Source organism: Astatotilapia calliptera, chromosome 6 (genome assembly GCF_964374335.1).
Source record: "Astatotilapia calliptera chromosome 6, fAstCal68.1, whole genome shotgun sequence".
Lineage (NCBI taxonomy): Eukaryota > Metazoa > Chordata > Actinopteri > Cichliformes > Cichlidae > Astatotilapia > Astatotilapia calliptera.
The window spans coordinates 29594739-29615507 of record NC_137427.1 but is presented as its reverse complement, the minus strand read 5'-3'; the positions used below and the strand labels follow the sequence as shown (position 1 = coordinate 29615507).

Sequence of the window (20769 nt, the reverse complement as noted above, 5' to 3'; positions counted from 1 at the left end):
TCATTGCAACAGTTAAACAAGTTGGTGGTGGTGGTCTGGGGCTGGATTGCTGCTTCAGGACATGGAAAAGTAATTGACGGAAACATGAATTCTGCTCTCTACCAGAAAATCATGGAGAAGAATGTCTCATGCTTTGAAGCGGAAGCACCCTTGGGTTAGACAGGAGGACAATGATCCAACACACTACATCAAGCCTCCCGCTGAATGGCTCAGAAAAACAAAATGAAGGTTTTGGAGTGGTCTAGTCTGTACTCGAATCCAATTTTGGTGTTCTAGAATGACCATTAGCAGGCCGTTCATGCTGGAAAACCCTCCTATGTGGCTGTATTAAAACAGTTCTGTGGGCCTAAATTCCTCCACGGTGATGTGAAAGACTCATTGTCAGCTACTGCAAACACTTGATTGCAGTTCTTGCTGCCAAAGATGGCAAAACCAGTAATTAGGTTTAGATGGCAATTACTTCTCCACACAGGGCCAGGTAGCTTTGTATGACTTTTTTCTATAAAATTGTGATTTAAAAAGTGCATTTGGTATTTACTCCATTTTTATTTGCCTAAAATAAAAATGTATTTATTAATCTGAAATTGCTTCTTGGAGACTTGGTTTTAGGATTAAAGTTTAAACAAGCCTAGGCTAAAGGTTCAGACTGGGCACTTGGTTGTGTAAACTAAAATTAGTAATGAGATGTTTTGGAATACATTAAAGTCAGTGAGTGTCATCTGGTTAACAGAGAACAACTTTGAGCTAAAATGTAACAAGCGTTGATTGAAAGGACCTCAGATTTGACATTGCTGATAATAAGGTCCCAAGTCTGCAGTGGATCAGATGAGCAGCTGCTGAGAGACAGAAATGTCATATAACACAGTCTTAACCATTCATAAAATAAGAAGAACTATGAGACAGGAAGTCGACATTCTATCTTATAATTTAACATTTTTTAATTTCAGGAAACCATATTTGGGACTTAGTATCAAAATTTTTATTCAGTATGTCATCAAATTTGACTTCTATTTGAAGACACAGTAGCTTATACTTTCTTTGTTGTTTGAATAAAAAGCCAACTTTCATATGTTAAACTATGATTTTTTTTTCTCAGTAAGTCTGAATTTGAACTTGTTTTATAATCTGGTAATTTCTGTACAGTCAAAAAGTTTCAATTTTTTTTTTAAAAACTTGATTTTTCTCAGTAAAATTTATCTCTTTTTTTTTGGGCTTTAAACAGGACCTCCTTCATAATAAAGCGCACATTGTCTGCAAATTTTATTTATTCATGTATTTTTTATTCAGTTATTTGAAAGAGTGCAAAATTTCACCCACAATTATCCAGTTAAAACATGCACACTTTAAGCGTTTAATTTGCAGATACAAAACTGATTTATGACTGTGGTTAAGCCACATTTCTTCAGGTGGTTTGTGGAACATTTAGTGACATGGCGAACTGGTAGATAACGTCTTTGATAATAAGAGTATTTCACAGTGAAAAGCACCACAGTGAAAGTGTTTAAAAGTATGCGCAGATATTTGGGAGGTTAATGAGATCCGTGCAGCATAGAGTCTATATTGTGGCTGAACAGTGGCCTCCCGCTCCCATTGGGAATTAGCCATGCAAGACTAATGAACCCAAATGGTGCTAGGATGTCAGCTGTATGTTGAGGTCTGAAAGGGTTTTTCACAATAACAATGACGCAAGTGTTGATGAGAAAACAAAACTACTGTATTTAAGGCCTTCCTATCGAGCACATTTAGACTATTTAATGTTTTATTGTAGAAATTATGGCCCACTTTGTTTTATTTTTTGCAAGCAAATCATATGGCCTTGGGGTGAAGGTATGGATGACTTTCAAATCTGTGGAAAAAGCCAAGGCTAGAATTTCACCTTAATGACAGACCAGGTATCTACAGGAACAGACAGAGAGGAAAACCCATGATTTTGGTTGATGCAAATACTTCAAGGCCACAAAACTCAAACAGCAGATACAAAAGAGCAAGTGACCTTAGCTTACAAATATTTTAAGTACAGCGAAATGTGGGAATATTAAAATCATTTGAGCAGAAATGGGCACAATTTCACTGCAATTTATGGCTTTCAAAGGCAAATTCAGTGGCAGCTAGATGACGTCTGAGTTTAGGCTCAAACACAGCCCTGCATTTAGCTGCCACGCTTGAGGCTGAAGTCATCTGTTTATGAGATGGATCTTTTTCCCCCTACAAACAACAAAGATTTGCAGTCGTTTTATATTCTTAACTGCAGTGAGCTAAAAACAAAACAAAACACAGTAAACACTCACCTGATTGGATGTAAACAAACTCATGTCTAATGGAGAAAAGGTACATGTGACTGTGATGCTGTTAATACTGAAGAGATGTGAGCAAACCTGTTGATGCTGATTGGTACTTTTGTCTTGACACTTTTCTACATCTGTAGCTGTCACATTTGGCCCAGTTGAAGGAACTTGTTTCAGCTGAGAACCAGCACTGTCCATGATCAGGATCGGTGTTTTCCTTGCAGTGGATTTCACATGCACACCCAAACATCATTTATTTGAGAAAAGACTCCGTGGAGGTGCATTAACAGTTTAAATGACCAATGCAGCAGGTTTGGACGTCAATTAGACATCTCACTAGTACAAAACCTGCACTGGTGTGAAATTAGCATGTGTAATTGTGTGGAATATTCACAGTTAGTGGGCGATTATGCCCTGGTCTGCCTTAATTACTCAGGAAACACAATCTAAACCACAGTACTTCTGCTGTACATGTGTCTCCTGGAGGGTGCTGCATGTGAGTAAGAACAGCTTTTATATCCTGATGTGATGACAAGCTGGCCTATACCCCGCCCCCTCCCCTCAGGAATTATAAGGTGAAACAGCAAAGAATCAGATACAGAAATATAATAAACAATTACAATTTTAATCTTAGCATCTTTACCAATAATCCAGATTATCAATAATCCACATGCCCTAATTAGTATGATCAGGGTACGCAGTAATATTTTATTAGACATCAGTGAACGACAACGGCCATGTACATCTTTGAATTATTTTATCAAGCCCGCAGCAGTTTTAGCATATTTACTGTGTAAACACTGCTCCAGACTGATGCAGGTTAATTTTCTGATATCACATGCAATCATGTGACCAATCCATATTTGAATGGACTCAATCTAATAATAACCAAACCGTGAGACAGAGTCAGGTGGTATTCTGTTTGTTTATTTAAAGGTTTTCCCACTGCGCGCCCCCTCCCTGTGTGAAAGCCTAGTCTGAAAGGAGGAGGATACAGGCCACTATAGCGCCACATCAGCACATTTATTAACAAGGCTACTTGTTTATTCACAACACCTCCACCCCTGAATGGTATGGCACTCTGTGCTGCCCTGTAACAACAGACTAGCATGGTGAGGCTAGTTCAAAATAAATCCCCAGGGGGGGTTGAGGAAGGTCCAAAACAGGATGGAGTTTGAGATTAGACACTGAGACTCCAACTAATGAACAGAGTAGGAGGCAGTTTTGCTGAATATCAAAGTCCACAGAGGAAAAAAAAATGGGGAAGATGATGCTGAGAGACAAAGAGAAATTAGGCAATACAAAGTATTCTCTTTTGTCTCTCGATGAAGCTGCTGATCCGTAAGGCGCACTTTGATGATGAATTGAACGTTGCGGCCTGAGATGAAGCCCCAAGATTCACAGCGTGGTCGTCGTCCTTCTCCAATCAATGACGTAGCTCCTCTCTCCTCCTTCCACACAAAAACGGATGGACTGAAGGGGAAGACAAGAGCGGAAATGCAGAGTGAGACTGTGAGCAAAAGGGGGGGGTGATGAAGATGCTGCTGACTGTATGAGCATGCGGGAATGGCATTAATTTTTCTGTTCGCCACTTCAGATTAAAACTGAAGACAACATGCATCCCCTAATTTATATGCAGCCGCATTATGTGGACTAATGTAAAGTTTTATAGCCGGATGTTTAAAATATGAACACATCTCCACAGTGAAATCAAAGGGTGCAAGACAAATAGCTGACAAGACTCCACAACAACCTGTGCAGTGTGTTACCTGCGTAGGGGACTACAGATCTCCAATGGGAATGATTTCTTCGTTGATAAAAAACTCAATGGTCTCTTCCTCCCAGTCGTCCACATTGCTGTCCAGCTCATCTGTGCCCACTCCTACATGACACAAAAATTTCAGCACTCTTAAGAAAAAGCCTCAAAGGCAAGTTAACAGTGAGTGAGATAACAGTGAGAGGTCCCACCTCCTCTGAGCTCGAGGCGAATGCTCTTCTGTTCTTGATAAATCTTCAGCGCCTCCTCCCTGTACCGTCGGTAGTCTTCCATCATTGCCCTCCGCTTGTCCACCAGATCCTACTCACACAGAGCAGAGTTCAGCATCATAACCCACAAAGCTTACATTTCAGTGTGAACACACAGCTTGTATTACCATGAAAGCATGTAAAGTGTTAGCAGCCTCAGTGAATTATACTATAGAGTCAATATAAAAGTTAGCAAAACGCTTTAAATTTCTTTAAAGAGATACAGGAGATGATTAACTTGCAAATTAACAGGACAATAAAAAGGGGCCTATCCAATGCTGATGGAAGAGGTGGGGGACAGCACATGAAAAATTGGGAAAAGCATTTCCAACAAACTCTCCCAAAGATAAGTTAAAATATAAATATAAACAGGTCAAACCTTAGAAGCCTTGGACTGGCTCAGACGATCCTTCTGCTCAAAGATCTTTGAGTATTTCTTCAGATCCTTTTTGATCATCTGCAAGAGAACAGATGAGTGTATATGACAGCATGTTAACGTGACAGATGGCTTCACAAACGCATCATCGCAGTACATGGTGGACACATGTATAATGTGGTGTAGCTGGGAGCCTCAGATTAGAGCTAGAATCAGGAGCCACGGTGCAGCTCTCATACGAGGTGTCAGAAAAATTATGTTTGTCATCACTGGCTCCACACACTCAACAACACACACACACAGTATAGAGAAGAAACTGTACCTTTATCTGTTCTGTGCTGAGCAGGGTTGGAGGTCTTGGTCTCCAGAGCAGCTGACAGAACCGATCCTTGTTGTTCTTCTGGAGGAGCCGGCCCTGGAACGTCCACAGCCAGTACGCATTGTCCACCTAGCACGCACGTAAAGGTGGAGAAAAACGAAGTGAATGGATGACAGAAAAAGACCAGACTGCATTTCCTCTCATCTGCAAAGGACTGGCGAGGCCTGTGGAGTGCTACGCACCTTGTGGCTCCACCACGAGACGGAGGTGACGACGTAGCGACCCGTTGGATCCCACTCCACGTCAGAGGCCATGTAATGCTCTGCTATGTTCATCATGGTGCAGTCTGACGTGTCTACAAAGGCGAGAGCTCCGTTCATACTGCAAAGGAGAGGCAAAGCGGTTACATCCATGTACAAAGACACTCATCTCTACAGATACCAATGAAACAAGCCTCAGATTAGCGTTAGAATCAGGAGCTTAGCTCTCATACGAGGTGTCAGAAAAAATGTTTAGTTTGTCATCAGTGGCTTCTTATATTCATCTCACACACACACACACACACACACACACTCCGATAAAACCTACCTCCTGAGCCCAGCCAGCACCATAAACTGTCCCTGGGGGCTCCAGAAGATACTGTTGGCCTGCTGCTTGTCAAACATCTCTGTGAAAGGAAAAGTGTCACATTCAGTTTAGTGGACACATTAGAAGCAACAACGCTCTGCTATAACATTGCATGCCTGTCCTTCTACTCACTTATGAGCTCAATCTTGCCGTTGTTTTTGACATGATAGAAGGAGGCGTTGATTCTTGGCGACTCGCCGTGGAGGACAGCAAACTTACTGCCATTGGGCTCCCATGCAAACGCTATGATGCTTTCTATAAGGAAAACAACACGAAGGGAAACAGATTAACTTCCTTTCTGTGGAAATTAGAATTACTTGCAGCTCATTTCTGTGTTTGTACAAATACATGTCTTACCCTTCATCTCCACCACATCGACAGGAACCTGCTTCTCTCTCATGCGGAAGATTTCAAAGTTGGTAACGACACCCTGAGAAGGCAAAAAAAGTCAACTTATTATTTCTTGTTTTTTTTAAAAGAAATCTGTGACATATAAGCGGTTTGTCCTCTTTCTATGAGTACCTGTGTTCCTTTGGGAGTCCTGTCAACTTTCACACACAGATAATCCCCGTTTCTCTGCCAGTGCAGTTTACAGTCGACGACATTGAAGAGATTGCGAACGCGGATCTCCTGACGGGAGGGCATCTGCATCAGAGTCACCCTGGCTGGGATGTCTTTGTCCTCGGGTACCCAGAACGCTATGATGTTGTCACCAGGAGACCACGAGAAGTCCCTGAAGATGCACAAACATTAATACCTCTATACAAAATGCCGTTGCTTTTTAAAGCATGAGAGTATGAAGGACTCTTACTTTATCCCAGTAATCTTGAGACTCTTCTTGTCCAGTAAGCCCATAGACTACAAGAAGAAAACAAAACATAAACCTTTAATATCATTTGCACATTTCATTTAAACACATCTAGACTGTTTTCAGGCCTACTTACCGGAGTTTCATAGATGCTCAGTGTGTCTGGTGTCATCCTTGCAAAGAACTTCCCATCATGACTCCATCTGACAACAAACATGTAAAATTAGAAGACGCATCCAAACTCTGCAAGGACTCTGCAAATTTGACTTAAATTAGATTTAAAAGAGAGAAAGCATAATACTGACTTAAAAATAGGCCAATGTGCAGAACTCTCGCAGTGGAAGCCTCTCTTCTTCTGTCCGGTCAGAATGTCCCAGATGATGATGGCCTGTGGGTCCTCCTTGGTGTCCATCAGTGGACTGAAGGTCACCACATACCTGGAAGCCAACACAACCACACATTAAAATCAGACAGTGGCTCACAGGCCAACTCGGCACCTCTTTAGAGTGCTTTATCTGCACATTAATCATCCTTTGCTGTCCCCAGGTCATGGTGCAACAACCCACAGGATTTAGGTGACGTTGCCTTATTTACAGGAAATAAATAAATACTAGAACAGGATACTCTGTGCACTATAATGTGCTTTTTTGGATTTAAAAAAAAAATCGACTTTTTATTACCTTTCACATGGTGAGAAGTCAATGAGGGACACACCCTGATGACTGAACCTCTGAATCTGTTTGAACTTCTCGCCGCCCCACAGTGCGATTCCCCGCTGGTGGAACGTAGCCAGGTAGGTACCTTTAGGAGACCATCGGACGTACGTCTCTGTCCAGCGCTGCATCAAAGCAGGAAAAACATCAGAACTCTCCAAACCAGTGACTACTGACCAATCATGTTCGATACAAGCCCTGCATTTCCCACCAACTCTGTGTGAGTAATTAAAAACTCACTGCTCTCTCTTCAACTGTGATTGGCTCTTTAGCGTCGTTGGAGAAAATGGCAGTCCTCTCTCCAGCTTCATAGATCACACTGTACTGGTCACGGCAATCTGGGTCCTCGATCCAATGGCGCATATTCCCCTGAAAACACAGACAAAGTAATTGTCGCTTGCAGGGTTTCAGGATAGAGACTGTCCTGTTGATTTATAAAGGTCAACTTAATAATGAAAGTGCTGACATGAAGCTATTTTTGTCAAACAAATTCTAAGTCTTATGACTGAAAAGTTAAGGTAACACTTACAAAGTCTTTGAAAGGCTGCTTTGCTGGAGCTTCCCATTCATCACTGATGTTCATGTATCTAAAAAACAAAACAAAAACAAAGGGGCGATTATTTACTTGTATTCCAAGTCTGGCAAGCAATACCTGGACAATGCATTTACTGGGTGGTACTCCATACTCACTTGTCAAAGTCAGTGAAGAGGTTGACCCTAAACGTGTGTTGCTTGTCGAGTTTGTATCCATCTGCGTTCTTGACTGCTTCGAGGGCTTGAGTAGGAGAAGCATACTCCAGGAAGATGTAACTGTAACGAGGAGAAAAAAACAATTACTAAAAAATAAAACAAACTCTCTGCTTCAAATCCAGAAATCCACCTTGAATCAAAACAGATGCACAAAAGAAAACATCTGTGGTCTTACCCTTTGGTCATGCCATCTGCATCTGGGTAAAACTCGGTCGTGATCTTGCCAAACTTGGAGAAGATCTTGTGTATGACGTTCTTGAGCTTTTCCAAACGCTCCGGGCCCACCTGAGGGACGTTGTCCACCACCACCACCGAGTCTATGCCGTCTGCCTCCTGGGGTTTTTCCCTCAGGATGTCATCAAGAAGCTCTGAAAAGTGAAGGAGGAGGGTCAGGGGTGATGAACAAGCTCATCGGACTGTGTGGGGTTGGGGTTCTTATCTCATTTTAATGACGACCTTCTTTTCATATACAAAAACCAATCTAAACTTTATAGCCACCACTTCAGTTACTGGTAGGGAAGACTGCATCGTTGAAAAAGACATAATTCTTTTGTTTAAATTTCCATTAGAGATGTGTAGGTTTACGCTTCATGATTTTCTATGAGTCTGTTGTGGCCAGTGCGATCCTCTATGCTGTTGCATGCTGGGGGAGCAGGCTGAGGGTCGCAGATGCCAACAGACTTAATAAACTGATCCGTAAGGCCAGCAATGTTGTGGGGATGGAGCTGGACTCCCTCAAGGTGGTGTCGGAGAGGCGGATGCTGTCCAAGATAAAGACAATGTTGGATAACACCTCCCACCCACTCCATGACATGTTGGTCAGTCACAGGAGCTCGTTCAGTGAGAGACTGAGATTACCGAAAAGCACCACTGAACGACACAGGAAATCATTCCTGCCTGTGGCCATCTCCCTGTACAACGCATCCACTTAACACACTGTTTGCTGCTACAACTACACGTTTCTTTTCCAAATATTTATTTATAAGTGACTTATGTATGTATGTATGTATATATATATGTATATATTGTACTATTCTTAGTTAGCGTATTGTCTGTCTTGTCTTAATGTTGGTTTAAAATGGAGCACTGTAACAAAAAATAATTTCCCCCAGGGATCAATAAAGTATTCTGATTCTGATTCTGATTATAAGTAGACAACATATAATCACATCATAATAAAGCTGATTCAATAGTACATCTCCTTTACACTCACTGCTTAATATACATCATTTTGATGAGGATAAAGAACCGCTATGCTGGCGTGTTTAGCTTCACAGAAGCTATTTCATTTGAGTCTCTGTTTAACTTAAGCTTGCATATTAATATTAAATGGTACTAATTTTGTTGTAAATTTACCCCCAAAGTTTCTATATACATAAATAATTATATTGTGACTACTACAGACAAAACACGTGTATCTGATGAGTCATTTTACCACAACTGCAAAACTTGCACAATTGAAAAGCTCTACTGAGCAAACGCCCCTCAGACCTGGGTTAGGATTACCACTGAGCTACAACCAGCTGCCCCATTCAAACTACTTTATATAGGCAAACAGCACAGAGAAAATAATGCGCCTTAACGGCTTTACTAGCTAAAATCATGTTTCGGTTTTTCAGATCGCATCGCACAGGCCCCAGTGTGGGGTCTGGGTGAGGCTGTAACGGGCGTTAAGTACACTGTGATAACGTTATGTTGGAGGTTTTTTTTGGAGAAAAAGGGTGGTGTCGCTGTTGTATTCCTGGTAATTACGCTTATGCATCCAGCTCATGTTCATTGTTAACTATTCACTATTACTACGTGCCGGTGAGCAGAGAGGCAAGCTAGCTAGCTTTGTAGCATCTAAAACATCCCCACCATTGAGCTCTTAGCTAACTGCTAACAGCAGGCCGGAAAGCCGGCGTTTTTTCTGTGACTGCTTACCGTCGTCGTCGACATCGTCCACGTAGTCCTCCGGGTCGCTGAAGGAAGGCTCCTCCTCTTCATACTCGGGGTCGTCCACCATATCCACCGTTTCTTTCATTTAACAGAACTACGACACGGACTTTTGTCTACAGCGGAGCAAAAATCCCGAAAACGAAAAGGCTGGCGGTTCTCAGCCGGTGTAGCACCATGTGCGGATCCGTGAAAATGGACGACGTGACGGAAACGCGACACCGGAACCTCCTCAAAGGCGCGTGGAAAGGCTGCGCAGAAGCAGTAAAGCTGTAAAGCATAGGGACCGGAAGTACAACAGCTACTGGTGGTAATTTTCCCCCCACAGTGATGTTTAGAGATCAGCGAAGAGCGCAGGGGCGTGAGACCCGCCCAGAAGCACGGAAAAGGAAACGACACACCGGTAGATCCGAAACTGTTTCCCGCGAGACGTTCGTTTAGTAAAGTACAAAAACCAACGACTTTGTGTGTTTAAAGTAGCTGCTTCAGTTTGGTCTGTACTGCACAATTTAGCTAGAGGTCACATTTACATTGACATGAGTGGTTAGAGAATGTGTAGACGTTATATAACTCCTAGTTGTAAAGACCTAAGCTAGCAACTGCGGTTATTAACACGCACACCTTAGCACCATGGACAGAGAGTGTGTGTCACTGCTGCCCCGGGTCTGTGAGGTGCTGGCGGCCTCAGGGAGCTCGCTGCCCGATGACACCATTCTGGAGAAACTGCTGGACTGGTTCACAGCGCTCACCGAGGCTGGTTAGTAGTACTGACCCTAACAGGATAGTGTCTTCATTCTTCCTCCTCTCCCACTATCTTTCTAATAGGAGGATCGATTCAAAAATTATATTATTAAAAGTATCGATACCATCTAATCGATACTTTATTTCTTTTCTTTAAGTTCAGTATGTAACCCTCTACCCTGGGTTGAATAACAGATATTTTGAAAATGAAACAAACATGCGATGACTGTCTTTTTTGTGTTGACTGTCACTTCTGCTTCATTTATGGCTTATAGCATATTTAAACGACACAAGCTGAGACAGAGACAAGCACATTTACATTCCAGTTCTTCGAAAAAACAGCTTCAAAATACATGAAAAGCTGAAAGGTGTGTTTTAAAGAGCCCTCATTTTCCAGAGAACTGATCTAAACTTAATACCATGCAGCGAATCACTGTATTTGTAGGTGATTATTACTCAGATTATATCACCGATATTTGCAGATAACATTTACACTTTGTAAAAGATCCCAAAACTCAAAGATACTTATGATATATATATATATGTTATATTGCATTAATAAAGATAAATTAAAATTTAAAATGTTCCTTTTTCAAATCTGTATCATTGTTTTTCTTTTCTTTCACTCTTTGAAGGGGAGTCTCTGCTGGAGGCCTGTCCGTGTCTGCTTGAGTTCATATCTGCTGTGATTCATGACACGGCTTCAGCCCCAGGTGTCCTCTCCTTCACTCTCAGACTCATCGGCTTATTGGCTGCTGCTGAGGATGACTTCATAGTTCTTAAGGTAGAGCTTCTGACGCCTGTTGCATTTAGTAAACTGTTACAAAATATTCCAGTACTTATCTGCTCTATTATTGTGCCTCCCTCTCTCTCTTGCAGGAGTCCTTAGTACTGGATCTTGTCTTTAGCTGTCAGCACTGGCAGGAGTTAGGGCTCTGGGAGGATCCCTGCATACGGATTGGCTGGATCCAGGGCTTAAGGACCACACTGCAGCATCCAAATGGTCTTAGCTTCTTTAGACAAGCAGGTGAGTTTTGTGCATCGATTCATGAGAGGGGGATCATTAGTGTTAAGGATAATATGCTATTTCTGTTCATCCTTTCATTTGTTTGCTCTTGCATATCAAATTCAGGGTCACTGGGGGCTGGATCTTTCCCAGCTGCCATAGGGCGAGAGGCACTGTGCTATAGGTATTATATTGTTGTAATTCTGACGCATCCTCAGTGGCGTGTCTAGAAAATTTTTGTTGGGGGGGCCAGGTAGGGGCACAGATTTGGAGAAGGGTGGCAGATGTAATTGGCAGATAATGTTAAAAACAATTCTACCAACCGTTAACCATAATTCAATAACCCTGTAAACCTAATAACCGAATGCGCTTTTAACTCTTATTAGAATGAGATTTTAACCACTACGGTGCAAAGTTTTTAGATACTGCGTTGATAAAGTAGAAGAGATACAATCAGTCAGTGTTTACTCAGTATTCAAGGACAGCAATATTTGCATAGTATTTTTACTGACATGTAGTGCACATATGTTTTGGGCAAAAACATTTTTGAATATTAAAATACGAACATTTTTAACATACAATTGGCAAATTAGCCAATGCCAATGCAAAACCAATGCCTGTTACAAAAAAGAAGATAATCTTCTCACAAACTGGTGTTTGATTTTGAAACAGGAAAAAAGTGGGGAAACAAATGAAAAGACTAACATTTGAATAAAACCTGAAAGCAAGTAAATACTTTCTATGCTGCCTTATGGTAAACTTTGGTAATATTGATGTATAAATAATAATAATGGATTGGATTTATATAGCGCTTTTCAAGGCACCCAAAGCGCTTTACAATGCCACTATTCATTCACTCACTGGTGGAGGTAAGCTACGGTTGTAGCCACAGCTGCCCTGGGACAGACTGACAGAAGCGAGGCTGCCATGTCGCGCCATCGGCCCCTCTGGCCATCACCAGTAGGGTAAAGTGTCTTGCCCAAGGACACAACGACCAGGACAGAGAGCTCGGGGATCGAACCGGCGACCTTCCGGTTACAGATACGTTACCCAACCCCCTGAGCCACGGTCGCCCTTTAAAATAAAGATATACACTGGTTGATGATGAAATACAGTCAGCTGGCATGGTGACACTGCCAGTATTAACCTGCAGGGCTGGACTGGGACAAAAAATTGGGCATTTTGACTAGAGACCGGCCCACCAGGTATTAAAGCCATAAAGACTTTGAATGAAAACAAATGCTGTTGTGACAGTGATGTACAGTCTTTTTGGTATATGTATGATTTCTATGCATTTTACGTCAGATAAAAACTTTGTTCGCAAGATTCAGATAATTATTTAATAAAAGCTAGATATTTGAATTGAGAATAAAAAAGAAAAGTATTTCTTTGTGCCCCCCTCTCCCTGTTAATGCCCTACCTGGCCCCCTGGCAACACTTTGCTAGACCCGCCCCTGCACAGTTACCAGCTGTCAGCTACTTAGAAAAGGATCCTGGTGTTATTTGTCTCTCAGAAACAGTTCATAACTTCCCTTCAACTCACTCATGTCACCTAAAAGGTAAACCTGTTTCTCCATCACAGCTCTGATGATCCAGTAAGGACGTCTCCTGGTTTCATCTTCATGTTTCCCTCTCACCACATATCCAAACCGACATCATGACCAGCAGGTTTACAGCTGTGGCTCCAGCAAACATCAGCTGATAGTAGAAATTAATATTAAATAAATTCTAACAACAGCTGATCAAGCTTAAACGTGCTGCTGTTGTTTAGCGCGACATCCGCTGGTTTCCTGTTTCTGGCGCAAAGTGAGCGATAAACAAACAAGAGAGCCGATCAGCTGATCATTGATCAGTTTCACGATTGAAGTAGCAATAGAAGAGGCAGCTGTAAAGACAGAATAACTCCAGCTGTGTGTCTTTTTTCCATTATAGCTAAAGTTCGGGACAAACTGCGTCTCTTCTCAGCTCAATACAAAACGTGTAATATTTTCTCTGAATGAGGGACCATTCCATTTTTTAAGGAGCTGTTGGCAACTCTACTAACTAACCTTATGAATAAAATAAAGTTCACTATCAGTAACATCATAGCAACCGAACAGCTGTATAGAAACTCGTCATTCTAGCTCACGCAGTACGAGGTATTGTAACTGACTGTAAAAAGTCAGCATAACAAAAATAAACTGCACCTAAACTTGGTTTATATCTGACCCAGATAGACTGCAGGTCATAACTTCTTACCTGAAGTTCAGTTCACCTGACACTCGGACCGGCGGCCACCTCGGGTCTCTCCTCCTGCCTCACCTTCCCTCATCCACCTGCTGGCCTCCACCACTTATTAATGTTACTGAATCTGTGGAAGCTCCGCCATAGCCACCACCAAACAACTGAGTTATTTTTACACATCGGCCAGCATCTGGCCAATCCACCACTTTCATTGTTCATGCCGTTACAAAAAAAAAACAAGTCATCAGCCCACCATGCAAATGTCCGATGGCTATGTTAACTTGTTAATCTTTCGCGGAAAATTTTTTTTTTTGTTTTCTGCGGTGCCGTCTTTTGTGCTTGGCTCTTCTACCTTTGCTAACATGATGCTCATAGTGCAGAAGCCGGTGCTGCATTCACTTACCCTCGGATATCTGAGCTTCACTGTGAAACCATAATCGTACATTTGATATTTCATTAAATTTTATTGTTTTAGCTTCGGGGTGGCACCTGGGGTGGCCAGTCTGGTTGGGGGGGGGGGGGCCTGTGCCCCCCCAGGCGACCCTGCTGGACACGCCACTGCGCATCCTCATATATATGTATTATCTTTGTTTGGTTTTTTTTAGATTTCATTGAGCCGCTTCTGCAACTCCAGACAGACACAAGCCTATTTGTTGCCTCAGCTGCCAATCAAATGCTCGCCCACGTCCTGCTGTTCTGTCAGCCTGTCTCATCTATAGGATGTAATGGCACCAATAAGAAGGAAGATGAGCAGAACACAAGCGTGTCCAAGGCAGTTGTAGAAAACCCAGCCGAGCCCATGGAAATAAACCAAGATTGCACCGCTGTTGTCGATGCAATCTCAGAGTACCTCAAGAGGGCGCTGGGGGTTCCCAAGGGAAGCGCACAGCTTCATCAGTGTCAGCAGACCCTCCGATTGCTGGCTCTGCTCCTGGGCCAGACCAAGCCTCCTCTGCATGACAAGCTGCTGCAGACAGTCACAGCTTCTCTGGAGGAAATGGTGGCAGCAGACTGTAGTGAACTCACACTGCCTCTGATGGATGTCATTCTAGCTGCATGCAGGTAAACCCCTCATAAAACACACTAGAGTGTAGCTTTATAGAGTTGTCTGTCCTTTTTTGTCTCTACTAGAGATTATTTAGATTTTAAGTAGTGACTTTAAGAGGATGGTGAGGACAGTGGAGCTTCCTGGCTGAATATGCAAATCTGCTAATAGATATAGCATCAATGGCTTTGTTCTGTTGATCTATGCAATACAACAGGACAGTGTAATGGTCAGCCATCATTCACAGCATTTACTTAGTGGTTGTTTTTAAGTATACATTAGTGACTGTGCTGCTGTTCAGCCTCTTTCTGGTTTAGTTTATAGACTCTTGCTGTGCTTGCTCCTACAGCCGCGTCCCAGACCAGCGCATCACCCGTCTTTTAACTTTCATGTTGAACGTCAGGAAACCTGCTGACCTCGTCCATGCTGCAGCTGCTTTTCTCCGCGGCAGCCATCAGTAAGCACAGCTTGTTCAGCCAACACAAACTCTGTACACAAAAGTCTGTAGAGGTTGGGTTTTCTGTTAAAAAGCCATGAGGATTTGTCAGTCTAGTGTCTTGTCTGCAAACTTTTCTTCTTCTTCTTCTTCTTCTTCTGGTTTTATGTGCAGTGACCGTGTCCACACAGCTCAGTCTGTGAGATTACTGCTGCTACCCCTCGACATCATATCTGGCCAGAACCGACTAGGCACAAACACTGCAGGTGACCCACAAAGACGTACACTCTTGAGAAAAATCTGTGTTATCTTGCACTTATGTTATGGAGTAACATGAGATCTGGGCCTATAGGAGACATGCATCGGTTTGCCATGACTGAGCAGCTGAAAAGCAAAACCTCCTGCATCTCCATGATCAGTGTGTGTCTAACAAACACACCTCAGATTGCACACATGGTGAGTGTAAGGACAGGAGAGAGTGGCTAAGTAAATATTGGATCTTTTTCGGTTAACACTATAATTTTTAATTCCTCTGTAATAAAGCAGGCTTTTTAGGTTATTTATTTGTAATTACAATGTAATTATATTTACATACACACAATTAAAGGCAGGCACACTAGAATAAGGGGATAACAGGTATAATAATAATTCTTTCCTGTACTGTACACTTAAGTAGATGCATGTAAACATAATTACATTGTAATTTCTGATAAAATCTGAATGATAGAAGTAACACGCCATGTTATAAGGTGTTAGCTTTGTTTCTAACGCATGGAAAGGCTTATAATCTGCCTCTCTCCCTCAGGATCCTGACTGCCTCCCCTGCGCTCCGGATTTAATCGTGTCTGGAATTCTGTCGCTACTGAGGATCTGCAGCGGCGACTCGTCCTCCTCTTCCGCTGGCTGTAGTGAAGTTTTCAGGAATGTCATTGGCAGTGGGAAAGTTCAGAAATGTGCTCTAGAGGCTCTGACAGCTGTCAGTAACAGCCCAGGTGAAGCTGTCATTAGAGTTAGAATCCATATTACATGAATGGAACTAAAAGGGAATACTGAAAACAACCATTCTCTTTATGGAGGATATAAAGACCTTTAGTGCATATATTAAGATAAGATAAGATAAGACTTTATTGATCCCACAACGGGGAAATTTTTGCATCACCTCAGCTCAAGTACAGATATATGAAGGAAATACAAAAATACAATTGAGTACAATCAATGAAAAAAAGTAAGAAAAGTAAAGTGATGAGTTTTTAAAAATTCTGTAAGATACTTCTACAAAACAAAAGTAGTATATGGCATATGTGGGAAAAACAAATGTTAAAGGAACACGCTGAGTTAATTTACGTGTCTGTTTGTGTTTCAGGAGCAAATGGCAAGCTGACTGACGTGCTCACACTTCTGATACAGTATCTGGACGATCCTGATTCTGATCCCACTGTAAGTTTGTGCGTGTTTTTGTTCACAGATGCAAGATGATCACAACTATCAGAGATTTGTACAGCTGCTTTGATTCACACCTAAACTGGCTGTAGGTGTGAATTAAAACGTGAGTCTGTTTCACTGTGTTTGCTCTAATATGGATGCACCCTGGCTCTCATCCCATTACACTGGGTTGGGTCAATATCCTGACCTGTGGAAGATCTATCTTAGAGTTTCATTTCTAGTTCGTTGTAAAGGTGATGGATGTGGTTAAAGTTGGAGTTAGTCAAGTTTTTCCATAGCGCACAAAGCCAGGAATATCTCTCCCCAGACTGTGGTCGTAACACACTGTTGTCTGAGAGAATCACTGTACGTTGAAGGACTGTCACTTCTTTCATTATTTGGAACTAAGAGTCCCAAACCATCCAGCAGATGGCGTCAGTAACCTGAGTATCTCAACCTGTTTTTACACAGGTCAAAGTTAAATTTCTTTTGCTCACTTTCAAGCATCAAAAATCTTCTTTACACAATTTTCTGTAATTGTCATAGAGTCATGTAAAAAGCACAAGTTTCTGCTTTTTATTTTTGAATGGACAAGAACTAATGAGATAGAGAAAGGTTCAAGATTTTAAAAGGCAGGTTGAGGGGAACAAAAATGTTTTTTGGACTGAACATCGTGATAAGATGAATGCGTCTTTGTTTTTCAGGTGCTACATAAGTCCTACCAAGCCTTGGTAAAGTGGATGAGTGTTTGCACAGACGTCTCCTTTATAACAGACCAGCTCAGACACGGTAAATCACAGCGTTAGCATCTTCCCTGTAGCTCATAAAGCCTGTGCAATAGATCTGCACAACAAATCACATTGTTTGTGTCTGTTAGATCTCGTCCAGGTGGTGAAGAAGCGTGCGTGTGACATGCGCTGGGAGGTAAGAGACTCAACGATGGAGTTTCTAGGGCACCTGGGAGCGATGCGTGTCTGCCGGGCGCCAGCTGAGCAGGCGTGCGATGCCTCTGAGGCCCTGCTGGGTGGCTGCTGCTGTACCACTCCTCTCCTCAGGGAGGCTCTGCAGGATCCAGAGAGTTATGTGAGAGCCAGCGCGATCAAAGCACTGGCACAGACAGTGATGCACAGCTGGCAGGAGGGGGCAGCACCCACACAGGAGCAGGTGAGAAGAAGTAAAGGCAAACCTGTCGAAATAGGACCGAGGAATGTGTACATGAACGTGCATGCGTGACAGGAGGATAAAGACACATGTGAATACTCAAAAACAGTAAATATTAGAATCTTAACACCGATATTATATATGTAGCATGTATTTTTATAACAAACTGGTTTATTTCACCTGCTTTGGTGCAAATAAAAGTGACAACATGTGCACTGAAGAGGCAACAAGAAGATCACACAGTGTGGCCAGCACAGTGTCCTCCAGCAGGCTTTATCACCAAGCTGTCAGAAGAAGACTCCATGAGGGTGGCACAAGTACCCAGCATCCTTCAGTGGAGCCTGTGGTCACAGATTGGCACAGGCATTAGTAAGAAAACACCTGAACTGGCAGGTTCACCAGTGGTGCCCCATTGTTTTCACAGATGATCTTGCATCAGCAATAATTATATAATTTTTGCCGTGGTCTATCCAGACTCTTTCACAGCTGCCACATGTGCTCTGTGTGAACCTGCCGTTGTTTGAGTCAACTGTTCAGCTGGAAGGAGGTATTTTTGTAGCAAAGGCAATAACACGCTGTGTTTAGTAGAAGTAAAAGGCTTATTCTGAGAGGGCAACAGAGCAGAGATGCAGTAGGATTTGGCGTTTATTGTTGTGCCTCAAGACACTGCGACATTAGATGAGCTGGGCGTCGAACTGTGGACATTCCTAATAGTAGACAGCCTGAGCTGAAAACGCCTCCAGCTTCTGTTCAAAGCATCAATTGCATTAGGGAAGAATTTTTCCACTTTTTGTTTTGTTCTGTGGAATAACAGCAACACTCAAGATAGAGATAGTGGGGCTCAGAACAGATATCAGATTTAAATGATAATAGTTCATCTGTAGTTTGATTTGAACTTGCCCGGTTTTGCTAACTCGATGTCCCGTCTATCTCCAGACTGAAATCGTGACCCGGCTGCTTGAGATTCTCTCCCAGGACACAGAAGGGTTTGCCAGGAGGGCTGTTGTAAAGTTCTTCATCGCCTGGTTCTCTTCACATACGTCACACACGCCCCCGTCGTCGCCTGCCTCCCCCTCCTGCTCTCTCCTCATGCAGTCTGTACGCTCCGTCCTCTCACGAGGCTGTGCCGATCTGGACTGGGAGGTCAAAGTTCACACGCTGGAGCTGGCGGAGTTGCTGCTGGACAAAGCCTTTTTGGGGCACGGGAGTTACACGAAGGGCTCGGACGCACGTCCGGCCCAACCACACGCATACGCTGTGATGCCTGACCGAGCCTACACACTTCACACACACGGAGACACGCGCGCACAGGACGCGGAGTCAGATTTAGTCGACGTGTTGAAGAGTCTGGTTGAGCAGGGAGTCATCTCTGCATTGCTGAGCGGTCTGGTCGACTGCGATAGGCCTGTAGCTTTAAAGGCCTGTAGACTGCTGATAACACTCAGAGTGACAGTTTGTCCGGCATCGCAAGGGGACCCAGATGTATCTGATGCCACGGCAACAGTTGCCAGAGTGTCCTGTGAGCTGCCCAGAGCAGGTTGGGCACAAGAGATCAGAAAGATACTGGGTGTAAGGACTGAGGCTAATGCTGAGAGAGATTTAAATGCACTCAATGCCACCAGCTTTGAAGACCACAGCGAGGAAGGAGCGAGCGCTGTGAGTCATTGCGAGCGCGTAAGCGTGTGTGAAGCGTTGGGCTCTCTGGGTTTGGACGACAAGCTGGAGATCCTCAGTAGAAGCAGTGACCACGTGCATAACTCGCCCCTCTCACTACTGCAGGACATACTAACTGCGAGCACCTCTCACACTCATTCAAACACACAACCAGGGCAAGAGGTCATAGTGGACTGCTACTAACGCACACACGAATAAATCAAGTTACATTTCTCTTCATGTTGTTGCAATATTCAAATTCGTTGAATCCAAGAGGAGCACGCTAATTGTAGTTTTTTTATTTGTTTGCTTGTTTACTTCTTTCACCTGGGTAATTGTAATGCAGCAGTTGAGTTGTAATCAAAAAGTTTTGTGACTCCACTCCACTGATTTAAATGTGCCCACTGTCACCTGCACCTTTACACCACTCACAGTGCCGCTGCTATGCATCGCTCCCAGCTTGAATGTACAGGATCAATCCTGGATCTCAGCTATGACTCAGACTCAGTGTAGTCTAAAGCCCCAAAGGTGGCGCTGTGGGTAAGACCAGGAGAGTGGTTGTTGAGCTGACCTACTTCTGAATTTGTCCCGGGGGATCACCCCCTCAGTGCCAAGTTCTCCCGTAGCACCCTGAAGCGTCAAAGGGAGAACGTTCACTCCAAATTACACACAGCTCAATGAAAAAGCAGATTTGGCTCCCTGCGACTTTGTCCTCTCTTCCGCAACAAAATTCAAGTTGAAGGCTCGCAGTGGAGGAGATCCAGCCCTCAGGAGGAGAGAAGCATAAAGGCACAGTGACAGCATTTTTACACCTGTACTTACAAACCTTTTGATCATATTTCATGTAATTAATTAAAAGAAAAGACCCAACATCCTATAAGGACCCCAGCCACATTTAAAACATATAGCTATAGCAATGTGTCGCAGTAAATTGTCAGCATTTGTTTGCTGTTCGTGCACCATTTTAAATGAGAATATGAGCTAAATATAGACAATCCCAGAGTTGATGTGAAGCAAAAGAGTTGCCAAACACTTTCTTTGCATTGTCCAACCTGCCACTGAATGATGTCACAGTGGCCACTCACATAAGTGGGATCTAAAAGCTCAACTGAAGTTTATTCACATCAAAATCCTCTAAATAAATGCAAATTTTGTAAAAAAAAAAAAAAAGCGTGTTATTTTATTGCTTTTTTTTATCAGTCACTAAGGGAATCTGTGAAGGCGTCCTCCGCTGCATCCTCTGA

The 20769-nt window shown here is 42.9% G+C and overlaps 2 protein-coding genes and 2 non-coding genes across 4 annotated transcripts; 1 reads left to right on the top strand and 3 right to left on the bottom strand.

The window, feature by feature from the left end:
- Window positions 1-3191: 3191 nt before the first annotated feature.
- Window positions 3192-10073, bottom strand: eif3ba (eukaryotic translation initiation factor 3, subunit Ba). The gene is made up of 19 exons (XM_026171536.2): window positions 9827-10073; window positions 8079-8271; window positions 7844-7963; window positions 7683-7740; window positions 7394-7522; window positions 7121-7278; window positions 6746-6877; window positions 6577-6643; window positions 6444-6490; window positions 6155-6365; window positions 5990-6062; window positions 5765-5887; window positions 5594-5672; window positions 5248-5386; window positions 5009-5134; window positions 4690-4767; window positions 4254-4362; window positions 4055-4167; window positions 3192-3758 (listed from the first exon to the last, which is right to left on the bottom strand). The coding sequence occupies exons 1-18, from the start codon at window positions 9924-9926 to the stop codon at window positions 4067-4069; spliced, it is 2043 nt and encodes a 680-aa protein (XP_026027321.1). The 5' UTR covers window positions 9927-10073; the 3' UTR covers window positions 3192-3758; window positions 4055-4066.
- On the bottom strand, window positions 4877-4961 carry LOC113024876 (small nucleolar RNA SNORD60). Its single transcript, XR_003272738.1, has one exon. It is a non-coding gene; the product is annotated as a small nucleolar RNA SNORD60 (small nucleolar RNA).
- On the bottom strand, window positions 5456-5537 carry LOC113024877 (small nucleolar RNA SNORD60). Its single transcript, XR_003272739.1, has one exon. It is a non-coding gene; the product is annotated as a small nucleolar RNA SNORD60 (small nucleolar RNA).
- A 137-nt stretch (window positions 10074-10210) lies between the features above and the next one.
- Window positions 10211-20695, top strand: brat1 (BRCA1-associated ATM activator 1). The gene is made up of 12 exons (XM_026171533.2): window positions 10211-10595; window positions 11215-11363; window positions 11459-11606; window positions 14414-14870; window positions 15203-15310; window positions 15464-15555; window positions 15642-15745; window positions 16095-16281; window positions 16653-16726; window positions 17416-17500; window positions 17589-17875; window positions 18809-20695. The coding sequence occupies exons 1-12, from the start codon at window positions 10469-10471 to the stop codon at window positions 19727-19729; spliced, it is 2739 nt and encodes a 912-aa protein (XP_026027318.1). The 5' UTR covers window positions 10211-10468; the 3' UTR covers window positions 19730-20695.
- Window positions 20696-20769: the final 74 nt, after the last annotated feature.